General features: G+C 34.8%; 2 protein-coding genes across 2 annotated transcripts; one reads left to right on the forward strand and one right to left on the reverse strand.

Annotated features, from left to right (window-relative positions):
- Window positions 1-805: 805 nt before the first annotated feature.
- Window positions 806-9,322, reverse strand: smpdl3b (sphingomyelin phosphodiesterase acid like 3B). The gene is made up of 8 exons (XM_059339769.1): window positions 8,914-9,322; window positions 8,592-8,805; window positions 7,527-7,624; window positions 7,283-7,426; window positions 6,040-6,209; window positions 4,213-4,393; window positions 2,594-2,727; window positions 806-1,334 (listed from the first exon to the last, which is right to left on the reverse strand). Exons 1-8 carry the CDS (start codon window positions 8,972-8,974, stop codon window positions 972-974), a joined length of 1,365 nt encoding a protein of 454 aa, XP_059195752.1. The 5' UTR covers window positions 8,975-9,322; the 3' UTR covers window positions 806-971.
- A 1,073-nt stretch (window positions 9,323-10,395) lies between these two features.
- rpa2 (replication protein A2) lies at window positions 10,396-24,099 on the forward strand. The gene is made up of 9 exons (XM_059339770.1): window positions 10,396-10,543; window positions 10,754-10,848; window positions 13,034-13,135; window positions 15,249-15,362; window positions 16,309-16,383; window positions 16,564-16,680; window positions 21,065-21,193; window positions 22,395-22,489; window positions 23,628-24,099. Exons 1-9 carry the CDS (start codon window positions 10,531-10,533, stop codon window positions 23,713-23,715), a joined length of 828 nt encoding a protein of 275 aa, XP_059195753.1. The 5' UTR covers window positions 10,396-10,530; the 3' UTR covers window positions 23,716-24,099.
- Window positions 24,100-24,123: the final 24 nt, after the last annotated feature.

A 24,123-nucleotide genomic window follows, 5' to 3' on the forward strand; every position in this document is an offset into this window, starting at 1 on the left:
CATGTCTCTCTGTTTGGTCGTAGAACCACATGGATTTCTTCCAGCTAATCAGCAAAGATCAGGCTACGTCACAGACAGAGACACCATGTCATTTGATTATATTTCGCTAAAAAAGTTGCAAATTTACTAGATTAAAGTAGCAAATCTACAACAAAAAAAGTAGCAGATTTAAGAGATTTAAACTGGCAAATCTGTGCAAAAAAAGTTGCAGATTTACGAGAAAAAAGTGAAAAATAAAACAACTTTTTCCCCGCAGATTCACCACTTTAAATCTCGTAAATCTGCATATTTTTTTTCCTTGTGGATTTGTCACTTTAATCTCGTAAACTTTTTTCTCAAAATATTACCCCCCTCCCCCGGGTCCGTATATGTTTTTTTGTAATACACATTCTAGCAGTATGTAATATCCTCCAATATTCTCTAGGGTTGAAATTTGGAATTTGCAAGTATTTCAACGAGTGCCCTATTAAGGGTTAAAGTGGTGAATCCAGGAGAAAAAAGTTGCTTTTTCCCCCCACTTTTTTCTCATAAATCTGCAACTTTTTCTGCGCAGATTTGCCACCTTAAATCTTTTAAATCTGCAACTTTTTTTCTTGTAGATTTGCCACTTTAATCTAGTAAATTTGCAACAAAAAAGTCGCAGATTTATGAGGAAAAAGTGGGAAAAAAGCAACTTTTTTTTCTGCCAGATTCACCACTTTTTTGTACTTTTTTCATAAATCTGCGCATTTTTTTTCTCGTAGATTTGCCACTTTAATCTCGTAAACTTTTTTCTCAAAATATTATTTTCTTATGCTGTTTTTTTATACACATTCTGGCTGTATGTAATATCCTCCAATATTCTCTCGGGTTGAAATCTGGAATTTGCAAGTATTTCGATGAGTGCCCTATTAAGGGTTAAACAATGCATCTGGTCTGTCCAATGTAATTGCTATGTCCACATCAAATAAACACTAAATAAAATAAAATCATTACCGATTGGCCAACAGCAGACTGGCAGCCACAGACAGAAGCGGTAGCATCCCGCCGTAAACGGCAGCCGCCCCTTCTCTCTCCAGACAGCGTTCATACCTGTCAAAGTCTACCTCTCTGGCTGCACACACGTGGTCGGCACGGCAACCTCTGTCACACTCTGACAGGTCGTAGCTGACCGAGTTGAACTCGTAGTACTTCTGCAGGTAGCAGCGGTCTGTGGCGATGCGCTGCAGGGCCTGGTGCATGGAGGCCGGGGAGGCGTCTGCTACCCTGAAGCTCTCTGTGAGCCGGTACTCTTTCTCCCAGAGTCCCTGGACTGCATTAGCGTACGTCAGGTTCATATAGTAGGTCACCACATCCTGTGAGTGTTCAAACGAGTGGTTAAAGAAACAGAAGCTGGAACAGGTGTTCTTGTGGTGGCTGAGTGCTGCAGCTTAGAGCAGCTCCTAAACATATTTAACCCTCTGGAGTCCCCGAAAGCGCCGGAGCATGACTTCTTCTCTCCATCTCTTTGTATTGTGTTACATCTCTTTGTATTGTGTTATGTATTTATTGTTTGTGCAGCACTTTGGAAACCTTGTGTCTGCTAAAATTGTGCTATATAAATAAAGGGGATTGGATTGGATTGGATTCTTCATGAGGTAAAAATGAAGCAGCATGGAGTCCTGCTGTCAGCTGAACTCTAAAGTTTTGGTTTTTCTACAAGTTTCCATGTCCAATTTAGTGCGTCAAGTCTTTTTCAGCAAAGGTAAAAAACACCTCGACTAAGTGTAGTAACATGATTTTACTTTTTTTGCTGAGATTTTTCTGATTTTGCAGGGTGTGTTTCATCATTTTTAATGCAATCTTTTGTGATTACTGGGGGTTTTTTTGTGTGATTTTGGGCTATTTTTTTTTTTTTTTGGTGTGTTTTCTGTAATTTTTTTATTTTTTTGTGTGTTTCTTGTGGTTTTTATGTGTGTGTTCTGTGGATTTTTTTGTTTAAAAAATTGTGTTTTTGTAGGTTTTTTATTTATGTTTTTTTGTAATTTTATGCGAATTTTTTTTTTTTTTTTACGTGTTTTTTGTAATTTTTTTGTGTGTGTTTTTTGTGTTTCAAAATGTTGATCTTTTTCAGCAAAGGTAAAAAAAAAAGACCTTGACTAGTGTAGTAACATGATTTTACTTTTTTTGCTGAGATTTTTCTGATTTTGCAGGGTGTGTTTCATCATTTTTAATGCAATCTTTTGTGTTTATTGGGGTTTTTTTTGTTTGATTTTGGGCTTTTTTTTTTGGTGTGTTTTCTGTAATTTTTTAAAAAATGTTTGTGTTTCTTGTGGTTTTTATGTGTGTGTTCTGTGGATTTTTTTGTCTAATTTTTTTGTGTGTGTTTTTTGTGTTTCAAAATGTTGATCCAGTAAGTCAAAATGACAAAATAATAATGAGGTTGAGCTGAAAAAGATGATACCAACATGGCATGGTGATCATTATTTAAGTTGCATATACAGGCAGAATGAAAAAGAGTCAAAAACCAACAAAATAGCTCCAAACTCCAAAGGGTTAATGCAAAGGAAGCTGACAATTTCGGACCAAAATCTCTTGGACTTCAGAGGTTTAAAAGAAAATGACACAGACTTACTTTGACCAGGAGTGTTTGAGTGTCGTACTCAAAAAGTCTGATCCCAGGGTTGTTGGCTCCATCCACCACTCCAGGGAGAGTGGTTTTCCACGGTGTGACACCTGGACTCAGGAACATGGTACCAATAGGAGAACCTGTAGAAGAAGAGGGCCGTGACCTCAGATTACTACGATATTATGTGCTGTAGTGGAATTAATTCCTCTCTTGAGTTAGAAAATGAATCAAAGAGCACGTCGAAGTTGCTTTTTGTGTCCTTTATTATCACACTGCAAAAAAGGTGCGTCTAAAAACAAGATAAAAACTAATGAAATAAAATAGGCCAATATTTTTCCTGAAATAAATCTATTTGTATGAGGAAAGAATAACGAACATTACAAAAGAACTAAATATAAAGATTTTTTTTAAAACTATATCGATATATGCGATAGGGTCTAATTCCATATTACATTTAAAAATATATCGACATATCTTTCATATAGATATATCGCCCAGCCCAAGTCGACATTTCTGGTTTAGATACCTCGAAAAGTTCTTAAATTTGACTCTTTAAAAGCTGCACAAAGAGACTCCCTGTGCATCAAGGTCCTAGCCGGGCTAACGCGCCACTAAATCACAAATGAGATCTAGTCTGGAAACCAGCCGTTCATTTTCTCCCTAGAGGAGGTGTGGTTTACGATCCTCCAGAGCCGTTTATTGGGCGCTTAGAATGTCTATCTAAAGCGTCTGTAGGTAGCTCTTAGCCAATCAGATCAGTTATACCAGATGACGGATGTAGAGCGACAGAAATTGATGTTCACATCATAGATATATATAGAAACAACATTTCTTATATACATATATCTATTGTTTACATAGCCAGACTAGCCCATCTCTACTTTGAGACTAAAATACTCAATTCTGCTTCTGCAACGTTTTCTGCAGCATGTTCTGACTCTGGCTGCTCCGTAGTTTCAGCTCACAGTCTACCGGCAGTGTGTGTGTGTGTGTGTGTGCTGCTTGCTGCTTTGCTTCTCCAGTTCTCGCTTTCAGCAAGATTATTTATTTTCAACCTTATTCCCCCTCATGTCATTCAGCCACATACATCCACTGATTTTATGGTCAATAGACGAGCTGCTGTGGGTCTCTGGGTGGCTCACCAGATCACCATGGTTACAGCAGTGAGCAGTAGCGGGGCTAGTTGGTAGATTAGGCTTTGGACAAATCCTGTTGGAAGCATTAAGGCTAAAACATCCTTTTTCGTGGTGAAACAGGAGTGTAAAGTCAAACGTTCTTCTTTTAAAATAAACTTTGGCTCTAAACTATCTAGAACACTGTCTACAGCTAGATCCAAAGAGAGCTTCACGTCTGCTGCAGCCATGTTGGATCCGTAAGAAAACTACAAAACTACAAGCTTCCGTCCGCCGTCCCTCCCCGTTCTGTGATTGGATCCCTAAAACAGGGCTAAGAAACGGCTGTAGTTTCTCCAGACTGTTTGCAGGTTCGAAATGAAATCGAGTGCGCAAGGCAGTCTGGGTATACCCAGGCTATCAAGGTCCACGAATTACAGAGTAAAAAATAAATGCAACACCAAGCAAACATCCCAGTGTAAACAAAGGAGAAAAACTAGTGTTGGACCTCACCCTCTGAGCTGTAGAACATCCTGAAGCTGTCGGTGTGATGATGACCAAAGAACTGTCCCAGTATGACTGAATGATGCTTCTGTATTAAATGTAAGTAGAGACTGTTGAACTCAGGCATGAACCACGGCTTTCCTCGCTTCTTCTCAAAGAAACCAGGAGGAACGTGGCCAATGATGTAAACCTGGAAGAGAAACCAATGTCCAGTTGGCCAAAATCATCTCTGAGTTCTACTATTTTTAATTAATTCATCTTTTTGCAAGACAAAAACTCAGATTAGAAGAATAGTGTCTGCACTGTAAATAATTTACTGTGATTTTTACAGTAATTTATTGGCAGCAATTAACAAGTAAGTTACTGTTATTATTATTATTATTATTATTAACAGTAGAACTACTGTATTTTTATTTACAATACTGTTTTTAATACTGTAAAACAAAAAATAAAAACACTGATTTTAGTTTTTTTTACAGTACTGGTTTCTTTACTGTAAAATGAAACAAACACTGATTTTTTAGTTGTGTTTACAGGACTGATTTGTTTACTGTAAGAATAAAAAAAAACAGTATTTTTAATGATACTGTTTATGGCAATTTGGCACAGTAAACAACGCTGTTAATTTGATTATAATTTCATCATTACTTTTTATAGAAATAACTAGTAATTGCAAGTAATTACTCTATACACTAAAGAAAATTATATTAATACATTTACTGTTTTACAATTGATTCCATACTGTGTTTTGTATTAAAAACTTTAAGTTAATTATTTAAACAGCATTTGTATAGGACTGATTCTGATCAAAATGATGATAAAAATGGAAAAATTCAGTAGTCTACTTTACTTTTCATACTTTCTACTGTGTTTTCTTCGACAGTAATGTTTTCACTACTGTAATTTTGTCACAAGGACCGATTTTTATTGTAAATTATACAGCACTATACTGTAAAACTCAAACACAGTGATGAATAAAACAGTAGATTTCACAGTGATTATTTACAGTGTGGTTGTAAGTTGATCTCTTTTTCATGCATCAATAATCCGTGCAGGGGATGTAAATTAAATGTATTCTTCCTGTTTACTGGTCACCAAACTTAAAAAGAGGAATAAGGTGTTTATTATTATTCACTGAAGCGTTCTTTGAGCTCTAACCTGCACTGCAAAAAAAAGGTGTGTCTAAAAACCAGATAAAAACAGTAAATCTGAGGGAAATGATCTTGCTGCATGGACAGATAATTTACCTTGACAAGATTTCTTAAATTAAGATTATTAAATCTAGAAATAAGCATGTTGAATGCTTAAAATAAGAAATTAACTCTTAAAACAAGATACATTAAAGCTGCCAGCAGCGATGAACTGGCCCGAGCAGAGTGACCTGATGATTATTAGTTTCTTACCAGGATAACAAAAACTTTTTGTGTGTTTTTTTTGTCTTTTTGTGTCTTTTTTGTTTGGTAAATTTTTGTCTTTTTATGTCTTTTTTTGTGATTTTAAGTCTTTTGTGTCTTTTTTTTTGTCATTTTGTGTCTTTTTACATCTTCACAAAATGACCAAGAAAGACAAAAAATGTGCAAAAGAGATAAATTAAAGCGATGAACTGCAAATTATTTGTTTCATGTTTTAAGAGTTAATTTCTCATTTTAAGCGTTCAACATGCTTATTTATAGATTTAATAATCTTAATTTTCTCCTCAAGTTAAATTATCTGTCCATGCAGCAAGATCATTTCCCTCAGATTTACTGTTTTTATCTGGTTTTTAGACCTTTTTTGTAGTGTGTGATTCAACCATTTAACCCCTGTTGTAAGGCACAGAAAGACAAAATAATGTACCTTTTCTTTGTCTATAGCAGCCTGTGTCAGAACCCGATCCATCCAGATGAACTGTCCCGCTGGGTCGATGGTGTTGCGGGTCAGCTTGTTCTGGTCGTAGTAGAGGTTGGTGTTGAGGACCAGCATCCTGAAACCTGCTCGGTTCAGCAGCTTCTCTGTGTAAAATCCACCTATATAAAGAGAAGAGCAGCAGTTATTTACATGATTTATTGATTCTTATGGGAAAGTAATTGTGTTAACCCTTTGATGCACAACATATTGACCCCCTTTTAATGCACAACAACATTCATTTCCTTCATGTTATTTAATGCTGCTGTGTGTTTCTGTGCTCTATCTTTTGATATCAACTTATTTTATGATTGAATATTCCAAGTTTTCTTTAAATATCTTGTTTTTAATAACAACAGCAGCAGATCATTATTTCCATTTTGCCTCTCATACTTTATGAAGAAAAACAGTTTTTGTGTTATTACAAAGCTAACTACTTGGCTAAGTAGCTTGCTAAGTATCAAGCTAAGTAGCTTGCTAAGTATTAAGCTAAGTAGCTTGCTAAGCTAACTACTTAGCCAAGAAGTAAGCTAAGTAGTTAGCTTAGCAAGCTACTTGGCCAAGAAGTTAGCTAAGTATTTAGCTAAGCAAGCTACTTAGCAAGCTACTTAGCCAAGAAGTTAGCTGAGTATTTAGCTAAGCAAGCTACTTAGCAAGCTACTTAGCCAAGAAGTTAGCTAAGTAGTTAGCTTAGCAAGCTACTTAGCTTAATACTTAGCCAAGAAGTAAGCTAAGTAGTTAGCTTAGCAAGCTACTTAGCTTAATACTTAGCCAAGAAGTAAGCTAAGTAGTTAGCTAAGCAAGCTACTTAGCCAAATACTTAGCCAAGAAGTTAGCTAAGTAGTTAGCTTAGCAAGCTACTTAGCTAAATACTTAGCCAAGAAGTTAGCTAAGTAGTTAGCTTAGCAAGCTACTTGGCTAAAAAATTGATATGGTTAATTTTTGACCCATGTTGTGCATTAGAAGAGTAGTGACACAAAAAGGGATTTTATTAAAAATGAATAAAGGAAAACATAAAATTAGGATGTATGAAGGTTAAAAACAAACTAATTGAGGAAAACCTGGAATACTGAATGATGAAAATAAATTATTACAAAGATATAGAACATAAAAACTCTGTCAGGTCACTTTAGACCCATGTTGTGCATCAAAGGGTTAAAGGATCTAAAAAAGTATAACAGGAGGCTCTGTAAACCTTTTTTAAATGTTTTCTGTGATTCTGGATCCAACCAGTCCTGCCACATTTCTGCTGTTCGCTCATAGATGTAGTTTGGGCCTGCAGGCAGCTGGCTCTTAGGGTGATAGTCGTGGTTGCCCAGGGCAGAGTACACTTTAGTGTCTGAGGAGGGTTTAATCAATAATATCAGTCAGACGGTGAATGTAGATATGCAATATGTTTCCCCTTGGATCCATGTGACGTCTCTTTACCTCACACTTACTTGGAAACACCTGGTTAATAATGTGGGTTAGGTTGCTGATGATGTTGACCACTTTTTCTTCTCCCAGATCCTCATTTGGTACATGTGGCGTGTCATCTCTAAAAACACAACAACAACTGCGGTAAATGTGATGATTTTTGTTCCCACAGCTGAAGAAACTTTATTAAAGTAGGCCAAAGGTTACGAATGCATTTTACAATGGAGACCTATGGCAATATTCTGTCAGTGGGTCAATATTTCCAAGATTTTTCCCTCATATTTTGTAAAAAAAAAAGACGTATAAACATGAGGGTTTTTTTCTCTTGACTGAATTGGGACTCAACAGGCCAGCATAAATAAAATATAAAAAAATTAACAATCTACCTGACGTGCACTGCAAAAAAAGGGTCGTCTAAAAACTAGATAAAAGCACTAAATCTGAGGGAATGTAGTGTCTTTTTTGGGTCATTTAGTGTCTTAATAATTGTGCGTCTTTTTTGGTAATTCTGTGAATTTTTTTGGTCATTTTATGTCTTTTTTAAAATAATTTTGTGTCTTGTTTTGGTAATTTTGTGTCTTTTTTAATAATGTGTCTTTTTTTGGTAATTTTGTGTCTTTTTGGGTCATTTTGTGTCTTTTTTAAATAATGTTGTGTCTTTTTTAAATAATTTTGTGTCTTTTTAATAATGTTTCTTTTTTGGTAATTCTGTGTCTTTTGGGTGATTTTGTGTCTTTAAAAAGAATAATTTAATAAGTTATCTTGCTGCGTGGACAGATAATTTAACTTGGCAAGATTTCTTAAATTAAGATTATTAAATCTAGAAATAAGATTAAAATAAGAAATTAACTCTTACACAAGATAAATTAAAGCTGCAAGCAGCGATGAACTGGCCCGAGCAGAGTGACCCGATGATTATTTGTTTCTTACCAAGATATATAAAATAAAAAAAACGTATCTCTTATCTCGTTTTATGAGTTAATTCAAGTGAAATTATCTGTCCATGCAGCAAGATCATTTCCCTCAGATTTAGTGTTTTTATCTGGTTTTTAGACTAAACACCTTTTATGCAGTGTGCGTATACATACCCTGTCCATACGATGAAGTCCGGGTCTGGTAGTATTTCCTTCATGGCATACACAGATGAGTTTATAAGGAGCCATGGTGAGTCACAAGCATAGTCCCCAAACTTCCCCGCATTGGCTGCAGGTCGTCTGCCACTTGATGCGCACACAAGTTCAGGATTATCTGTCAGTTTGTATGAAGGGTCCCAGTGCAAGTCCGTGATGTGCCAGAAGTTCCCTGGATAAAAAAAAACCCGATGCGTAATTACGCATGAACTTGCCTTTAGCACTAGGAGATTTCCAAGATTAATTTAAATGCTGTGTACAATATAAACAGGCTTCTTACCCGACAGCGCGATAACCAGCTTGAAAAGCAGACAAGATAGCAGAAGTCTTACTGTGGACATGTTCAAGTCTTTGAAGAAGGCAAACGTCCGACAAAACTCAAGTGGCGGTGTAAGAGGTAAGTCTATAAAGGGCAAAGCGAGATAAGATAGAGCTGCTCATGACGCGTCTTTGTCCTGAAGGTGGTCCATTACTGATTCAGCTGCATGTTGGCTCTGCATATTCAACTCCCTCTGTTGATATTATTACTATTTTCAATAAAATAATGATTGTCAACCTTCCTCTGAGGCTACACCTGTTGTATAATAAAGACATTCAAACATCAATTGTGCATTTTCTCTTAATTAAAAAGAGTACACTTTAGTAACAACTGATATTATCATATTTTTTGGCAGCAGGCCCAGAACACACCTACTGTAGTATATACACCAGCAGATATGAGGCAAAAACAATTAATTCAGAGTTTGAAACATTGTGGTAACTTTACAATGTCTGTAGACTATGAATTTGTTGTGCCATGCAAGGGCAGCAAATACTCCTATCCGGGTACTTCAATGCTGAATCACTCCTTATAAACTATTTTTAATGTGGGCTAAAGATAAAATCAGCTGCCCTGCTTAGTTCTGCCCTCTGTTGCATGTACATTTAACTTTATTTATTTTTATTAAAAGTAGGCTAGAGACCTTTATATTTGGGTTCACTGCACAAATGTTGTGTTTCTATTTTCTTAAACCTGTGTGCTATTGTTACAATTTTTCGTAACATTGTAAATGTAATATTTATTTCAAAATTTTATTTTGAAGGCAGCAAGTCTTTGAGTTGCGTATGCTGCTTTCAGGTGATGCTCGTATTTTCCGAAGTGCAGGTTGTAATCCATTATGCTGTTAACTGTAGTTTGATTTCCTTGAAATTGTAAAAAGTAAATACCTTTGATATTACAGTTTATTTTCTACAAAAAGATGTTAATCAAGCAGAGGGGGAAAATGGCATATTTGTTAAGCATCTTAGAATTGATATATACATATTTAACGTTTGAACAGACTATGCGAATTAATATAAATATATATATATTTGAAATAGAAAAGTATACTGTTTAGTAGCCTCACTTTGATGGATATTAAGTTGAGGTTCATAGACTGTGCACAGCAGTTGCCACAAATGCAGCGATAAGGCACATAGGACCGCACAAATTTACAAAAGGGCTTGAAGGCAGCACAGACTGGCTTGTTGATTCTTGCTATTATTACCCTAATACTTGTCTTACAGGCATTCCTTTCTCGAAGGCTCAGTACCGTACCAACAAGCAATACGCACACATTTCGTATACATAGCCGCTAAAGATATAGTTACGGTACGAATGGTGACATTGAGCTGTCACGAAAAAAAACGGTATTTGTGCACATCCAGGGCAGAACAAGTGCCTGACAAGCTTAGATCAGGGGTGAAGAAACCATTAACTAGCTGTTAGGTTTCGCGGGACTTCTGCTACACGCATGCGCTGTGTATTGAGTTTTTCGCGGGACGACACAGGGAAGTCTTAAGCACTGCTGTCACTGCGCCACAGTGTTCATAACATTTAATATTTCATTTTAATTATCTTTAATAACAAGGAACCAACATGTGGAACCAGGGTGAGTTTAACGTCCTCACTGTTGTGTTCATGAAGTCACAGTCAGCTGTGTTTGTTGACGTTGTGTGTCTGCAGCTAACGTTAGCAACACTACTAAGTTGCCTCTTTGTTGTTGACGTTAACGTCAGTTGGTATAAACACGTGTTTTTAAACGGGAACAATAAATGGCTCCTTATGTTTAGCTCTCTCTGCCTTTTTGTTGCTTTTTCAGGAGGATACACTGATTCAAGCATGGGTGGAGGTTACACTCAGTCTCCAGGAGGATTTGCATCACCTGCTGCATCTCAGGGAGGAGAAAAGAAAGGAGTTAGTACCCAAGTCTCCATTTATCAGTCTGTATATTACACTGGAAACTCCAAACGGACGTAAAGCAATAATATTGTACTGAACATCAATCAAAATACACTTAAAATGTGTGTAAAAATGCACTTTTTAAAAATGTATTCATATGAAACAGCAATACATTGCACAGTTACAAATAAGAAAAAATTAGTTACAGAAAAATAAACAATGTAAAAAAAAAATAAATAAAAAAAAAAATAGAGTAATTAAATGGAAAAGAATGAAGCAAAAACAAATAAATAAATAATAATAAAATATTGTACTGAACAGCAATCAAAATACACTTAAAATGTGTGTAAAAATGCACTTTTTAAAAATGTATTTATATGAAACAGCAATACAGTGCACAGTTACAAATAAGAAGAAATGAGCTACAGAAAAATAAACAATGTAAAAAAAAAATATAAAAAAATTAAAAGAAAATAGAAGAGTAATTAAATGGAAAAGAATGAAGCAAAAACAAATAAATAAATAATAATAAAATAATATTGTACTGAACATCAATCAAAATACACTTAAAATGTGTGTAAAAATGCACTTTTTAAAAATGTATTTATATGAAACAGCAATACATTGCACAGTTACAAATAAGAAATGAGTTACAGAAAAATAAACAATGTAAAAAAAATATAAATAAATAAAAAAAAATAGAAGAGTAATTAAATGGAAAAGAATGAAGCAAAAACAAATAAATAAATAATAATAAAATAATATTGTACTGAACATCAATCAAAATACACTTAAAATGTGTGTAAAAATGCACTTTTTAAAAATGTATTTATATGAAACAGCAATACATTGCACAGTTACAAATAAGAAGAAATGAGTTGCAGAAAAATAAACAATGTAAACAAATAAATATAAATAAAAAAAAATAATAGAAGAGTAATTAAATGGAAAAGAATGAAGCAAAAACAAATAAATAAATAATAATAAAATAATATTGTACTGAACAGCAATCAAAATACACTTAAAATGTGTGTAAAAATGCACTTTTTAAAAATGTATTTATATGAAATAGCAATACATTGCACAGTTACAAATAGGAAGAAATGAGTTACAGAAAAATAAACAATGTAAACAAAATATAAATAAATTAAAAAAAAAAATAGAAGAGTAATTAAATGGAAAAGAATGAAGCAAAAACAAATAAATAAATAAATAATAAAATAATGTACTGAACATCAATCAAAATACACTTAAAATGTGTGTAAAAATGCACTTTTTAAAAATGTATTTATATGAAACAGCAATACATTGCACAGTTACAAATAGGAAGAAATGAGTTACAGAAAAATTAACAATGTAAAAAAAATATAAATAAAAAAAAATAGAGTAATTAAATGGAAAAGAATGAAATAAAAACAAATAAATAAATAATAATAAAATAATATTGTACTGAACATCAATCAAAATACACTTAAAATGTGTGTAAAAATGCACTTTTTAAAAATGTATTTATATGACACAGCAATACATTGCACAGTTACAAATAAGAAAAAATGAGTTACAGAAAAATAAACAATGTAAAAAAAAAATAAATTAAAAAAAAAAATAGAAGAGTAATTAAATGGAAAAGAATGAAGCAAAAACAAATAAATAAATAATAATAAAATAATATTGTACTGAACAGCAATCAAAATACACTTAAAATGTGTGTAAAAATGCACTTTTTAAAAATGTATTTATATGAAACAACAATACATTGCACAGTTACAAATAATAAGAAATGAGTTACAGAAAAATAAACAATGTAAAAAAATATAAATAAAAAAAAAAAAAATAGAAGAGTAATTAAATGGAAAAGAATGAAGCAAAAACAAATAAATAAATAATAATAAAATAATATTGTACTGAACAGCAATCAAAATACACTTTAAAAATGCACTTCAATATTTTTTTTTAAAACTTAAATTTGATTTCAATTTTTACAGCTTGAACAGACATGAGTTAGTTACTTTGTGTGCTTCTGTACATATTTCCTCCCATCCATCTTGCTCTCACTTTAATATTTTAATCAAGAAATATATCATCATATCATAAACCCTCTTTCCCATTTACACATGTATATGTTCCTGTATTGTCCTGATGGAAACCCTGACTGTCAGTTGGATTGTGAGTCAACCTCTTTATGTTTATGTTTTTACAGAGGACCCGTGCCAACCAGATCATCCCCTGCACAGTGTCCCAGCTGATGTCTGCCTCCCAGGCTGACGAGGCCTTCAGAGTAGGAGATGTGGAAGTGGCCCAGGTAAGAACATGAAAATAACTCTGGGTGTTGTAGTCAGAAATAGTTAAAGGTGCCTTTCACATTTCCCAGTCTAAACCCCAAATATACACTACCGGTCAAAAGTTTTAGAACACACCAACTTTTCCAGAATTTAATTGAAAATTATGCAGTTTAATGTCTCAGTACTCTGAAATTAATGCACATTTGCAACATTTAAAATGATAGCATGATAGTGTTTTAAAAGTAAAAAAAAGATTCAAAATCACATTTTATGTTGGACTAAAGGACTAAAAAAAGACACAAAATGACCAAAAAAAGACACAAAATGACAAAAAAAGACAAAATGACAAAAAAAGACACAAAATGACTAAAAAAAGACACAAAATGTCCAAAAAAAGACACAAAATGACTTACAAAGACATGAAAAGAATTAAAAAATGGACAAAATAGCCCAAGACTCCATGGAGTTAAGTTGTTAACCCATTTCTTGTTCCCTGAAAAAGGCCTACTTGTATAATTCTGAAATGTACATTATTTTTCAGTTTTGGTTAAGCTTACCTTTTTTTATTTACCTCTGGCAGTTCACCACTTACCTTTGTACCCTTTCAAACTGTTCATTTGACTTGAACTGCTTGAATTTCAATAAAAAACTGGAAAAATTGGGGTGTTCGAAAACTTTTGACCAGTAGTGTATATACATGAGGCGAATCACAATTTGAAACCTAAAGCTAGCAAATGTATGCACAATACATCTTTGTTTGGCAAATCCTTTAATAATTAATCCAGTGTTGAAATTGTTGACCATGAGGCTAAACTCATAAATTGATGAATCATTGACTCAAGCAACAGAAAAATAATCTGCAACTGTTCTCAAACTGAATTCCAAACATTCACACGTACTAGTTCCTCAAATGTGATGATTAAGTGATTTGTTTTTGTCAGATAGTAACATAAGATGAGCAATTTCAACGCATTTTGCATTCTGGGAAATATAATGGAAATTATTTTATATTTTGTAACATTTCATAGAGAACAATGGTTAACCAAGAAAATAATCTTCCAAGAAATCCATAATAGAATAATCAAGTTGTCAGGTTAGATCTCTGTTGTCAAAGAATCAACTAGTTTTCAGTACTAAAATGGACTTTATCTGTAAGACCATTTTGTTTATTTTTGTTGTTTTACACAGAATGATCAATGTTTGAGAATTCAGCAGCTGAAAGCAGCATGGCTAATGATGCACAGCATCTCCACTGATCATAAACATAGTGATTGTAAACAAACTGGCATCGCTAACTGTGCACAGTGTCCGGTGCTTGTTGTAAACAAACAGAGATCGCTAAGTGAACACCTCCTGCAGCAGCAGCACATACACACTGTACTACTACAGAGCTAACTGTTAGTCTGTTAGCACATACACACTGTACTGCTACAGAGCTAACTATGAGCCTGTTAGCACATACACACTGTACTGCTACAGAGCTAACTGTTAGTCTGTTAGCACATACACACTGTACTGCTACAGAGCTAACTGTTAGTCTGTTAGCACATACACACTGTACTGCTACAGAGCTAACTATGAGCCTGTTAGCACATACACACTGTACTGCTACAGAGCTAACGTTAGCCTGTTAGCACATACACACTGTACTGCTACAGAGCTAACTGTTAGCCTGTTAACACATACACACTGTACTGCTACAGAGCTAACTGTTAGCCTGTTAGCACATACACACTGTACTGCTACAGAGTTAACTGTTAGCCTGTTAACACATACACACTGTACTGCTACAGAGCTAACTGTTAGCCTGTTAGCACATACACACTGTACTGCTACAGAGCTAACTGTTAGCCTGTTAGCACATACACACTGTACTGCTACAGAGCTAACTGTTAGCCTGTTAGCAATTTGCAGACCAGGCGCTAAGGGGTGAACATCCCCTCCTTAAAAAAAGTCCCGACAAAAGTCCGCTCCAGACGGCTCGTGTTCAGATTAGGGGCGTTTCGGCGAGTGAGACCCTCCTCATTCTGGTATTGGGCTGTAGTGGAAACAGCCCTTATTAAAGGTTTTAAAAACTGCTTGGTTTTTGAATACGTGCTTTAAAATGACTCTACTGTTTATGTTGTGTCCCAGGTTACTATTGTGGGAATCATCAGGAGCACAGACAAGTCCATGACCAACATCCAGTACAAGGTGGACGACATGACGGGAGCTCCAATGGATGTGAAGCAGTGGGTCGACACTGAGGTCAGGGACTGGAGTCAACAGGCTTCTGCTGTTGGCATTAATATTAGTCACTTTTAAAGAAGCATGATAAATAGAAACCCAATACCATGAAGGTCACATTAGTGGTGATGATTCACGAGTGCATTATTTCCTTTACGTTACTTCTGGTGAAAACTTCTTTCACTTCTCTAATGTATTATTAACCTGAAGGAGTTCTGCTTCACTGTTGGTTATTCACACCCCAAAAAACTATGACCAAATATGTTCATCAGGGTCTTGTTTTTTTTCCCCTGCACTACGATATAGATCATGGGTCTTAAACTCACGGCCCGCGGGCCAATTACGGCCCTCGTGGCGATATTTTGTGGCCCCCACCTTGGTCATTTTGTGTCTTTTTTGGTCATTTTTACATCTATTTTGGTCAATTTGTGTCTATTTTGATAATTTTGTTTTTCTTTTTTGGTCATTTTGTGTCTTTTATTGTCATTTTAACATCAATTTTTGGTCATTTTGTGTCATTTTTTGGTCATTTTTACATCTATTTTTGGTCATTTTGTGTCATTTTTTGGTCATTTTTTACATCTATTCTTCTTCTTCTTCAAACATTCTTGATAATAACCAGTGTTATGTGTCTGTCCAACCTGGCTGCAACCACAGAACCAGCTCTGTAGACCAGAACCAGCTCTGTAGACCAGAACCAGCTCTGTAGACCGGAACCAGCTCTTTAGACCAGAACCAGCTCTGTAGACCAGAACCAGCTCTTTAGACCGGAACCAGCTCTGTAGACCAGAACCAGCTCTGTAGACCAGAACCAGCTCTTTAGACCAGTCTGCCTCCCCAGTTCAAAACATGAATATTGTCTTGTCCTTTCTTGTTCAGAAGCTTCAGTAGCATATTTCTGTTTGAAAACGTTAGACAGAAGTCTACAAATGAAGTCCCTCAGCACCACTGTTGTTTGTTTGTGCAGGACCCCGGAGTGGACAGCGCCGTCCTGCCTCCAGGGACGTACGTCAAAGTCTCTGGCAACCTGCGCTCCTTCCAGGTGAGTCCTCCTTCCTCACATCACAGCACACAGAGACTAATGGGAACTAGATCTCTCGTGAGGCCAAATGACTCTTGACATTTAAACACTTGGTAGGTTTGAACACATTTTCTCAGTAATTGTTCTCCGTAGTTCCTCTCTGACTTTTTTGTGTGTGAATTTTTTGTCTTCCTGTCTCAGAACCACAGATCAGTGGTGGCGTTCAGTGTCCGTCCCCTGGAGGACATGAATGAGATCACCTCCCACATGCTGGAGGTGGTCCAGGCTCACATGGCGCTCAGCAAACCCAACACCATGGTGAGAGAGAGACCTCAGACATGTTTGTTTGTTTGTTTGTTTCAGGGTGCTTTCACACCAACAGCAGTTGGTGCGCACTAAACAGTCCATTCGGACCAAAAGCTCTTAGTTCGGTTCGTTTTCGTCGGTGTGAAAGCATCAACCGCACTCGGGTCGCACTAAACCAAGTGGACCGAGAGAGACCTCCAAAAAGAGGAGGTCTCTCTCGGTCCGCTTGATTCCGCACCAAATGCCAACCTCTGGTGTAGGGGCGTGCCATATCGTATCGTTCACGATAATATCGGTATATTTTTTTTATTTTTTTTCCACTTTGGTTTTTATTAATTTTTCATCCAACAACACACAAAAACATAACTTCACAATACACAAACATAACATCCACATAAGAAAACAAAAAAAACAAAAACAAATTAAAGTCCTGTTGGGAATCACATTCCTCCTTGGTCACTCGTTAGTTTTCTGTCTCGTCCTCTGTATCTAATGATCTTTCACCAGTCTTTGTCGCTGTTCCAGGTCCTGAAATATGTCCATTTCAGCCATTTGTCCTCCAACTGCGTTTCCTGCAGTCTTAAGCGATGTGTCAGTTTTTCCATTATATAGATTTCCTCTATTATCTCTATCCATTGTTCCCGATTCGGTATATTTTTTTTTATGGTTAAAAAAATGCATATCATGATATTGGCAACATTCCTTCTTCTTGATGTGGTGGCGTAAGGTTGAGAGTCTGTCATCAGTCAGTCAAACCCCGCCCACCTCTCCGTCCTGCAAACACACTGCTGCATTATGCCGTTCGTTAGCCACGAGCTAACATTGGCTAACACTTAAAGTTGTTTTAATCACAAAAAGCTACTTACTCTCTGTCGCTAAACACATGCAGCTTTCAAAATAAGAGCACAGTGTGTTAACAGAATCCACCACAGAACTTAGAAGAAGACTTTCAAAATAAGATGCCTTAAATAAAACATACAAGAACCTTTATTCTCCTTTACAAAATGTCATTAAAATACGCCCCCGAAACCCCTAAATGGTTATTTTTATCATTTGCTCATACTCAACAGTCAAGAGTAATTTTTTTTTGTATTTGGCAACTGTTGAGATTTGCACTTCACACTACATTTTACATTTTTATTTATTTATACAGACTAAATCTTTATCTTTTTAAGTATTTCGTGATATCGTCAAGAATATCTTTATCGCAAAATAGCCTGAAATATCGTGATATTCTGTTAGGGCCATATCGCCCACCCCTACTCTGGTGCGGTCCCTCTGGTGAGAACGTGAACCAGGACCACCTCAGGTCGAAACAAACTATTCAAAATGCATCAATGCTTAATTTGCGTGCTGCGTGTATATTCCCCTACATTCATTCAGCAGCAGTGCAAATGGTGTGTGACCTACCAACACATGGATAATTTGAGTATTCAAATTAATTATTGAATCTGTAATATACATGTTTCATTCGGTACACACTGATAACAATATCACCCACTGTGTTCAATAACTGCAGAATCTCACCATGTCTCAAACCAAGCTCAAAGTAGAATTTAATTCAATCTTCCTAACGAGCCATAGCCTATTCAGAAATGGGTAATGTTGACGATATATAAAAAGCAAGGACCAGCGAAACGTCTCGCTCCATTGTGAAAGTTGAAATTACCGCTAATTTCCACCGGAAGATGACGAAACGTCATTCAGACCAACGTGGTTCGTTTGCATGTGTGAAGGCGGACCACACACAGTCTGGATGCTACAATGGAACAATTCACTGCCTGGTGCCGACCAAATAATCCAACTAGTGGTGTGAAAAATGAGGAAGTTGTTTAAACTATTTCATTTTATCTTGCATAAAGATGTTAAATAATGCCTCGTTTTAGTTAGTATTGAGGAAATCGGGTAATGTAAAGCTGAAAAGCTGCACCGTCTTTAAACTGTTGTTGGACAACTATTGTCTGAGGAAAGTATACTGCAGTGTTTCCCCTTTATAACATTATATTATAGCGCCAGATCACAACATAGGTCATTTAAGGTAACTTTTCCTATATATCTTTATATATACAGTACAGGCCAAAAGTTTGGAAGCAAGATCAAATTTGTACAAAAAAAATCATCATTGGTATACTTTGCAACAAAATAAACATGATTATTATATAAAGAGTCGCATATATAAAAGACACAAAATGACTGAAAAAACACAAAATTACTTTAAAAAGACACAAAATGACAAAAAAGACAAAAATAATTCACAGAATTACCAAAAAACACACAAAATTATTAAAAAGACACACAATTATTTTTTTAAAAAGAAAATGACACCAAAAATACACAAAATTACTAAAAATTACACTTTTTTTAAAAGACACAAAATTACAAAAGAAGACACAAAATTACTAAAAAAGACACAAAATTACAAAAAAGACACAGAATTAACAAAAAAGACACAAAACTACTAAAAAAGACACAAAATTACAAAAAAATACACAAAATTACTTAAAAAAGACACAAAACTACTAAAAAAGACACAAAATTACAAAAAAAAGACACATTAAAAAAATACACAAAATTACCAAAAAAGTAATTAAAGGGAACTTCCACACACAACACGGTAAAGTGCCATTCATATAAGTCACTTATTAGAACACATTTTACTATAATTATCAGGTCTTTGGGTTTTTATTGCTTAGACTTTGTGTTTCCTTCTTTCCTTAATGTATAAATCTGAACTCTTGTTTCTTTTGTCAGAGATATGAACACAGTTGAGATTTATTGGGATTTTTGTCTCCAAACTCTCAAAAGACAAAGAGCTAAAGTGAATAATGCAAACTGTGATTTGTTTTTTTTAAACTTTTGCATTGAAGTTGTGTCTCTTCCAAATCTTCTCAACCCTAAAACTTCTTTTCTTTTGTTAACATTTCTTCAGCAATGGTCTGCTAACATCAATGTTTACCTAAAGGTTAATTGAGGAAAATGGTTCAATTCAATGAAAGTAAAAAGTCTGATCATGCAGTAAACACATCCAACAATCCAAAGAATCCATACTGGTTCTTAAGAAGGCCATTGTGAACAGAAAAGGGTTAGGGTTAAGAAAATTTAAGTTGCTTCCAAACTTTTGGCCTGAAGTGTATTCCTTTTTTTTTTTTTAAAGCAGGGCTAAGAATCGGCCATGGACACCATGCCGACTTGAAGTTCGAAATGAAATCGAGCGTGCAAGGCAGCATGGGTCTACCCAGGCTAGCACTTTACTTAAAAAAATGTACACAATCCCCTTATTTTATAAGGGTTGTCCTTGACTGAAAAAACTGATTAACTTGATTAACACTCATACAATTTTCAGTTCACAACAGTCTTGGAAATAAGTACCGTATTTTCCGCACTATAAGCCGCACTGGACTATAAGCCGCACTGGACTATAAGCTGCAGGTGTTTTAATGTTTAATTACCATATGTAAGGGTTGGTGCACAGAGGGGATTGTGGGGAAAGAGACGGCTGCTTGAGGAAGCTTCTTTTACAGCCAGATTGACTGTCTTTAACTTAAAAGCTGCATCATATGCATTTCTACGTTTGTTTTCCATAATGACGGTTTGTGCATGAAAACTTCCTTTGCACAAACTATCTCGCTCTCGTAATGTCGGTCTGTCTCTCGTACCACTCTCGGTTTCACTTTTACTTTTGTGCGCTACCTGTTTCACTCTTTTCCGGCGCCCTGCCAGATTGGCTCGGGGTCCTTCGTCTGCCGCTGATTACGGCACGGCGACTCCGACGAACTAAGTAGCTTTCGACACAAATACACACAGACAAGTGAAAAATAGCTTAAAAGTATCTGAAGGACCCCGAGCCGATCTGGTACGTACACCTGCCTCCAGCTTCTCCTGCTGGAGCCCGCCGCTCCTGGCGGACCGCTCATAGAGCCCATAGAGTTAAAGTTGGTGGACTGTAACCTGTAACATCCATAGATTTAGGAGGTAACCTAGTGGCCGTTAGCTGTAAAAATCCATAGATTAGCCGCACCGTTATATAAGCCACAGAATCGAAAAATCGGGAAAAAGCCGCAGCTTATAGTCCGAAAATTGCGGTAACTTGATTAACACTCATACAATTTTGAGTTCACAACAGTTCACAACAGTCTTGGTAATAAGTAATTCAACATGACACAAAAAAGCCTATAAATATTGAATCGAAAGACTCAAGCGACTGATTAAGCATTCACTGCGTTATCATACATCCTGATCAGCTATGAGGCAGCAGCCCTGCATGTTATTATGTAACACTTGTTTTTCTCATACAGGAGTCAGATGAGGTAAATCCCCATTTCTATGTAACTATGTTCCTTTTATCTATCATGAATTACGTCAACACAGTTTGTTTTTCTTCCTGTTTCTCTTTAAGTCTGGTGCTGGAGGAGGAATGAGCAGCAACATCACGTCAATGTCCAAACCAGGTCTGACCAACACAGGAGGGAGCTACGCAGGAGCCATGGACATGGCCAACAATGGGTTGAGTGGAAACCAGAATCAGGTAAAAAAAACTAAATGATGTAGTAATATTTAAATCAGGGGTCTCAAACTCAAAATACCTGAAAAAAATGACTGAAAAAACACAAAATTACATTACAAAGATACAAAATGACCAAAAAAATTCACAGAATTGCCAAAAAAGACACAATTATTAAAAAAAGACACAAAATTATTTTAAAAAGACAAAATGAACCAATAGACACAGAATTACCAAAAAAGACACAACATTATTTAAAGTCACAAAATGATAAAAAAAGACACAAAATTACTAAAAAGAGACCCCTGATTTAAATGTTCTAATACACTACTTTTAGAACGGTTGGCTCCATTATTATGTTAATAATAAATATGAACATTGGACTTTTTAGTTAATTCTATTTGAACCGTCCCAAGTTTTCTGCCGCTCCTTATTATAACTATGAATGACATGACAATGGCTTTCTCAGAAAAACAAGTAATGGAAAAAAATATAAAATAATAATAAAATAAAAAATAATTAAAAAAAAAAAATAATAATAACGAAGAAAAAAAGAAATACAAGTAAAATTAAAAAAAAGAAATTAAAAAAAGAAATATTAAAAAAGGAAATACAAGTAACATCAAAAAATAAATAAAATAAATAAAAAAAGAAATACAAGTAACATTAAAAAAATAAATTAATTAAAAAAAGAAATACAAGTAACATTAAAAAAAATAATAATAAAAAGAAATACAAGTAATATTAAAAAAAATAAAAAAAATAAATACAACTAACATTAAAAAAAGAAATAAATTAAAAAAAGAAATACAAGTAACATTAAAAAAATAATAAAAGAAATTTAAAAAAAGAAATACAAGTAACATTAAAAAAAGAAATGAATTAAAAAAAGAAATACAAGTAACATTAAAAAAATAATAATAAAAAAGAAATACAAGTAACATTAAAAAAGAAATTAAAAAAAGAAATCCAAGTAACATTAAAAAAAATAATAAAAGAAATTTAAAAAAAGAAATACAACTAACATTAAAAAAAGAAATACAAGTAACATTAAAAAAATAATGATAATAAAGAAATACAAGTAACATTAAAAAAATAATAATAAAAAATAAAAAAAAACAAGTAATGGACTCACAAAGAGAAGTTTCTAGCATTGAAGGTTGTATTTTGTATTTGCAGTTTGATGCTGTGTGCCTGTTTTTAAAACAACCTTTTTAATCTCAAGGTGCTGAGTTTGATACGAGGCTGCCCGGATCCACAGGGAATCAGCATCTACGACGTAAAACAGAGGCTCGGCACCATGAGTATGGCTATCATAAAGTAAGAAGCTTTACTTTGTGTTGTGAAAATACAATTTACAGTAAACTCAGTCACTTTATCACAACGATTAAAAACCTTATCCCCTCGGCTGGGAAGAAGAGCGTAAAAAAGGTTCATATGTTGCTCATTGACAGTAAATTAGTGGTTTGCATTCTGGTTTAAAAATAAACTCATAAAATTGTCAAAGATTTTAGTTCCCTTTCACAAATAACTCTTAGTCATGTTCCTTCAAATAAACTAGCGTCACCATGTACATGGTAAGGCTGCACTGGATGGTTTTATCTGTTAAAACATATTGTGTTTGTGATTGTGACAAGTTGTTAAAGGAACTTGGCACCAGACATGTTTTCAGAATCACTTCCCTTCAGATAAAGATCTTGTCGCCCCACTTTTTTTATTCAAATTTAAAAAAGGTGAACTGGCTTTAAAATGATCAGTGAGGCCTGTAGTCAAATGTTTTATTTTTCCTTAAACAACAGTTAATTCCTCGTGAGTATATTATTTTAATTTGACATTGTTTTGTTTATTTTCTTGTCTTTGTATGTGCTTTTATGTACATGAACTGCATGAATGACCAAGATCATGACAGTCCTTTTTTTTTTTTTTTTAAAGTATTCTAAAGTTTATGTGCAGTTATAATAATAAGCCGCCATCCAAAACTACAGCCTCTAAGCACTAAATTCTGTTTTTGTTTCCTCAGGCATTGTCTTGTTTTTCTTGCTTAGTTAAAAACCCTGAAATATTTAATTTATTTTAATGACTCTCCAGTGTCTCCCTGTTTTGACAAAAAAAAAGGAATTTGTCTGCAATTTAATTCACATTGTTGTAGTGTTTCTTACGTTCTCCAATTGTAAAAATATGTATCCTATAGACAAGATCAATTAAAGCTGCAAGCAGCGATAAAACTATCTTGTTTTAAGAGTTTATTTCTCATTTATGCGTTCAACATGCTTATTTCTAGATTGCAGCAAGATCATTTCCCTCAGATTTAGTGTTTTTATCTTGTTTTTAGACACCGTTTTTTGCAGTTAAGACGGTTAAATCAATCATCTTGCACTGTTTAAGTTGAAAACTTTTATTTGCATTGCTCCAAACAAGCTTCAAAACATTTAATTCACATTTCTCTTTGCTCTAACAGGCAGGCTGTGGATTTCCTAAGCAACGAAGGCCACATATTCTCCACCATCGACGAAGATCACTACAAATCAACAGACAGCGATAATTAAGACTCCTCCATCTTTCTGCCACCAGTTATTTGAGTTTCACCTGATAGAAGTTATTATCAGGTTTTATAACTCAAAGTCATCCTGTAAATCCTTCTGTCTTTAATAGACTGTGATGTCTCTGTGGTCGGCGTTGTTTGAAGAACACATGGTTTAAAGCGAAACCTTTTTTGGTTTACTGTATCCCTGAGGTTGCTTCTGCTATTTTGCAACTCCCGAAGGTGTTGCTGTCGAGGTGGCCGTTGTTAAAGCAGTTAAATACTGTTGTTCTATATTTCCCACTTCCATGGCAAAGAATTGTGTAATTTTAAAGTTTGTAATACAAGCACTCAATTTATTTTTTTTGTCTCTGTTGCCACAATTAAAATATTCTACAAAGTACAGTTATTATGTTTCATTGTTTACACATCC

The sequence above is a fragment of the Centropristis striata genome, chromosome 8 (genome assembly GCF_030273125.1).
Source record: "Centropristis striata isolate RG_2023a ecotype Rhode Island chromosome 8, C.striata_1.0, whole genome shotgun sequence".
NCBI classification, from domain to species: domain Eukaryota; kingdom Metazoa; phylum Chordata; class Actinopteri; order Perciformes; family Serranidae; genus Centropristis; species Centropristis striata.

Bases quoted from the DNA above. Each gene is read 5' to 3' on its own strand.
- rpa2 (XM_059339770.1), top strand. The intron at 16,681-21,064 runs GTGAGAGAGAGA...TTTCTCTTTAAG, and splicing joins TCAGCAAACCCAACACCATG to TCTGGTGCTGGAGGAGGAAT. The intron at 21,194-22,394 runs GTAAAAAAAACT...TTTAATCTCAAG, and splicing joins TGAGTGGAAACCAGAATCAG to GTGCTGAGTTTGATACGAGG.
- smpdl3b (XM_059339769.1), bottom strand. From the start codon at position 8,974: ATGTCCACAGTAAGACTTCTGCTATCTTGTCTGCTTTTCAAGCTGGTT. The intron at 2,728-4,212 runs GTGAGGTCCAAC...CTTCTTCTACAG, and splicing joins GATGTTCTACAGCTCAGAGG to GTTCTCCTATTGGTACCATG. The intron at 1,335-2,593 runs GTAAGTCTGTGT...GAACACTCACAG, and splicing joins CTCAAACACTCCTGGTCAAA to GATGTGGTGACCTACTATAT.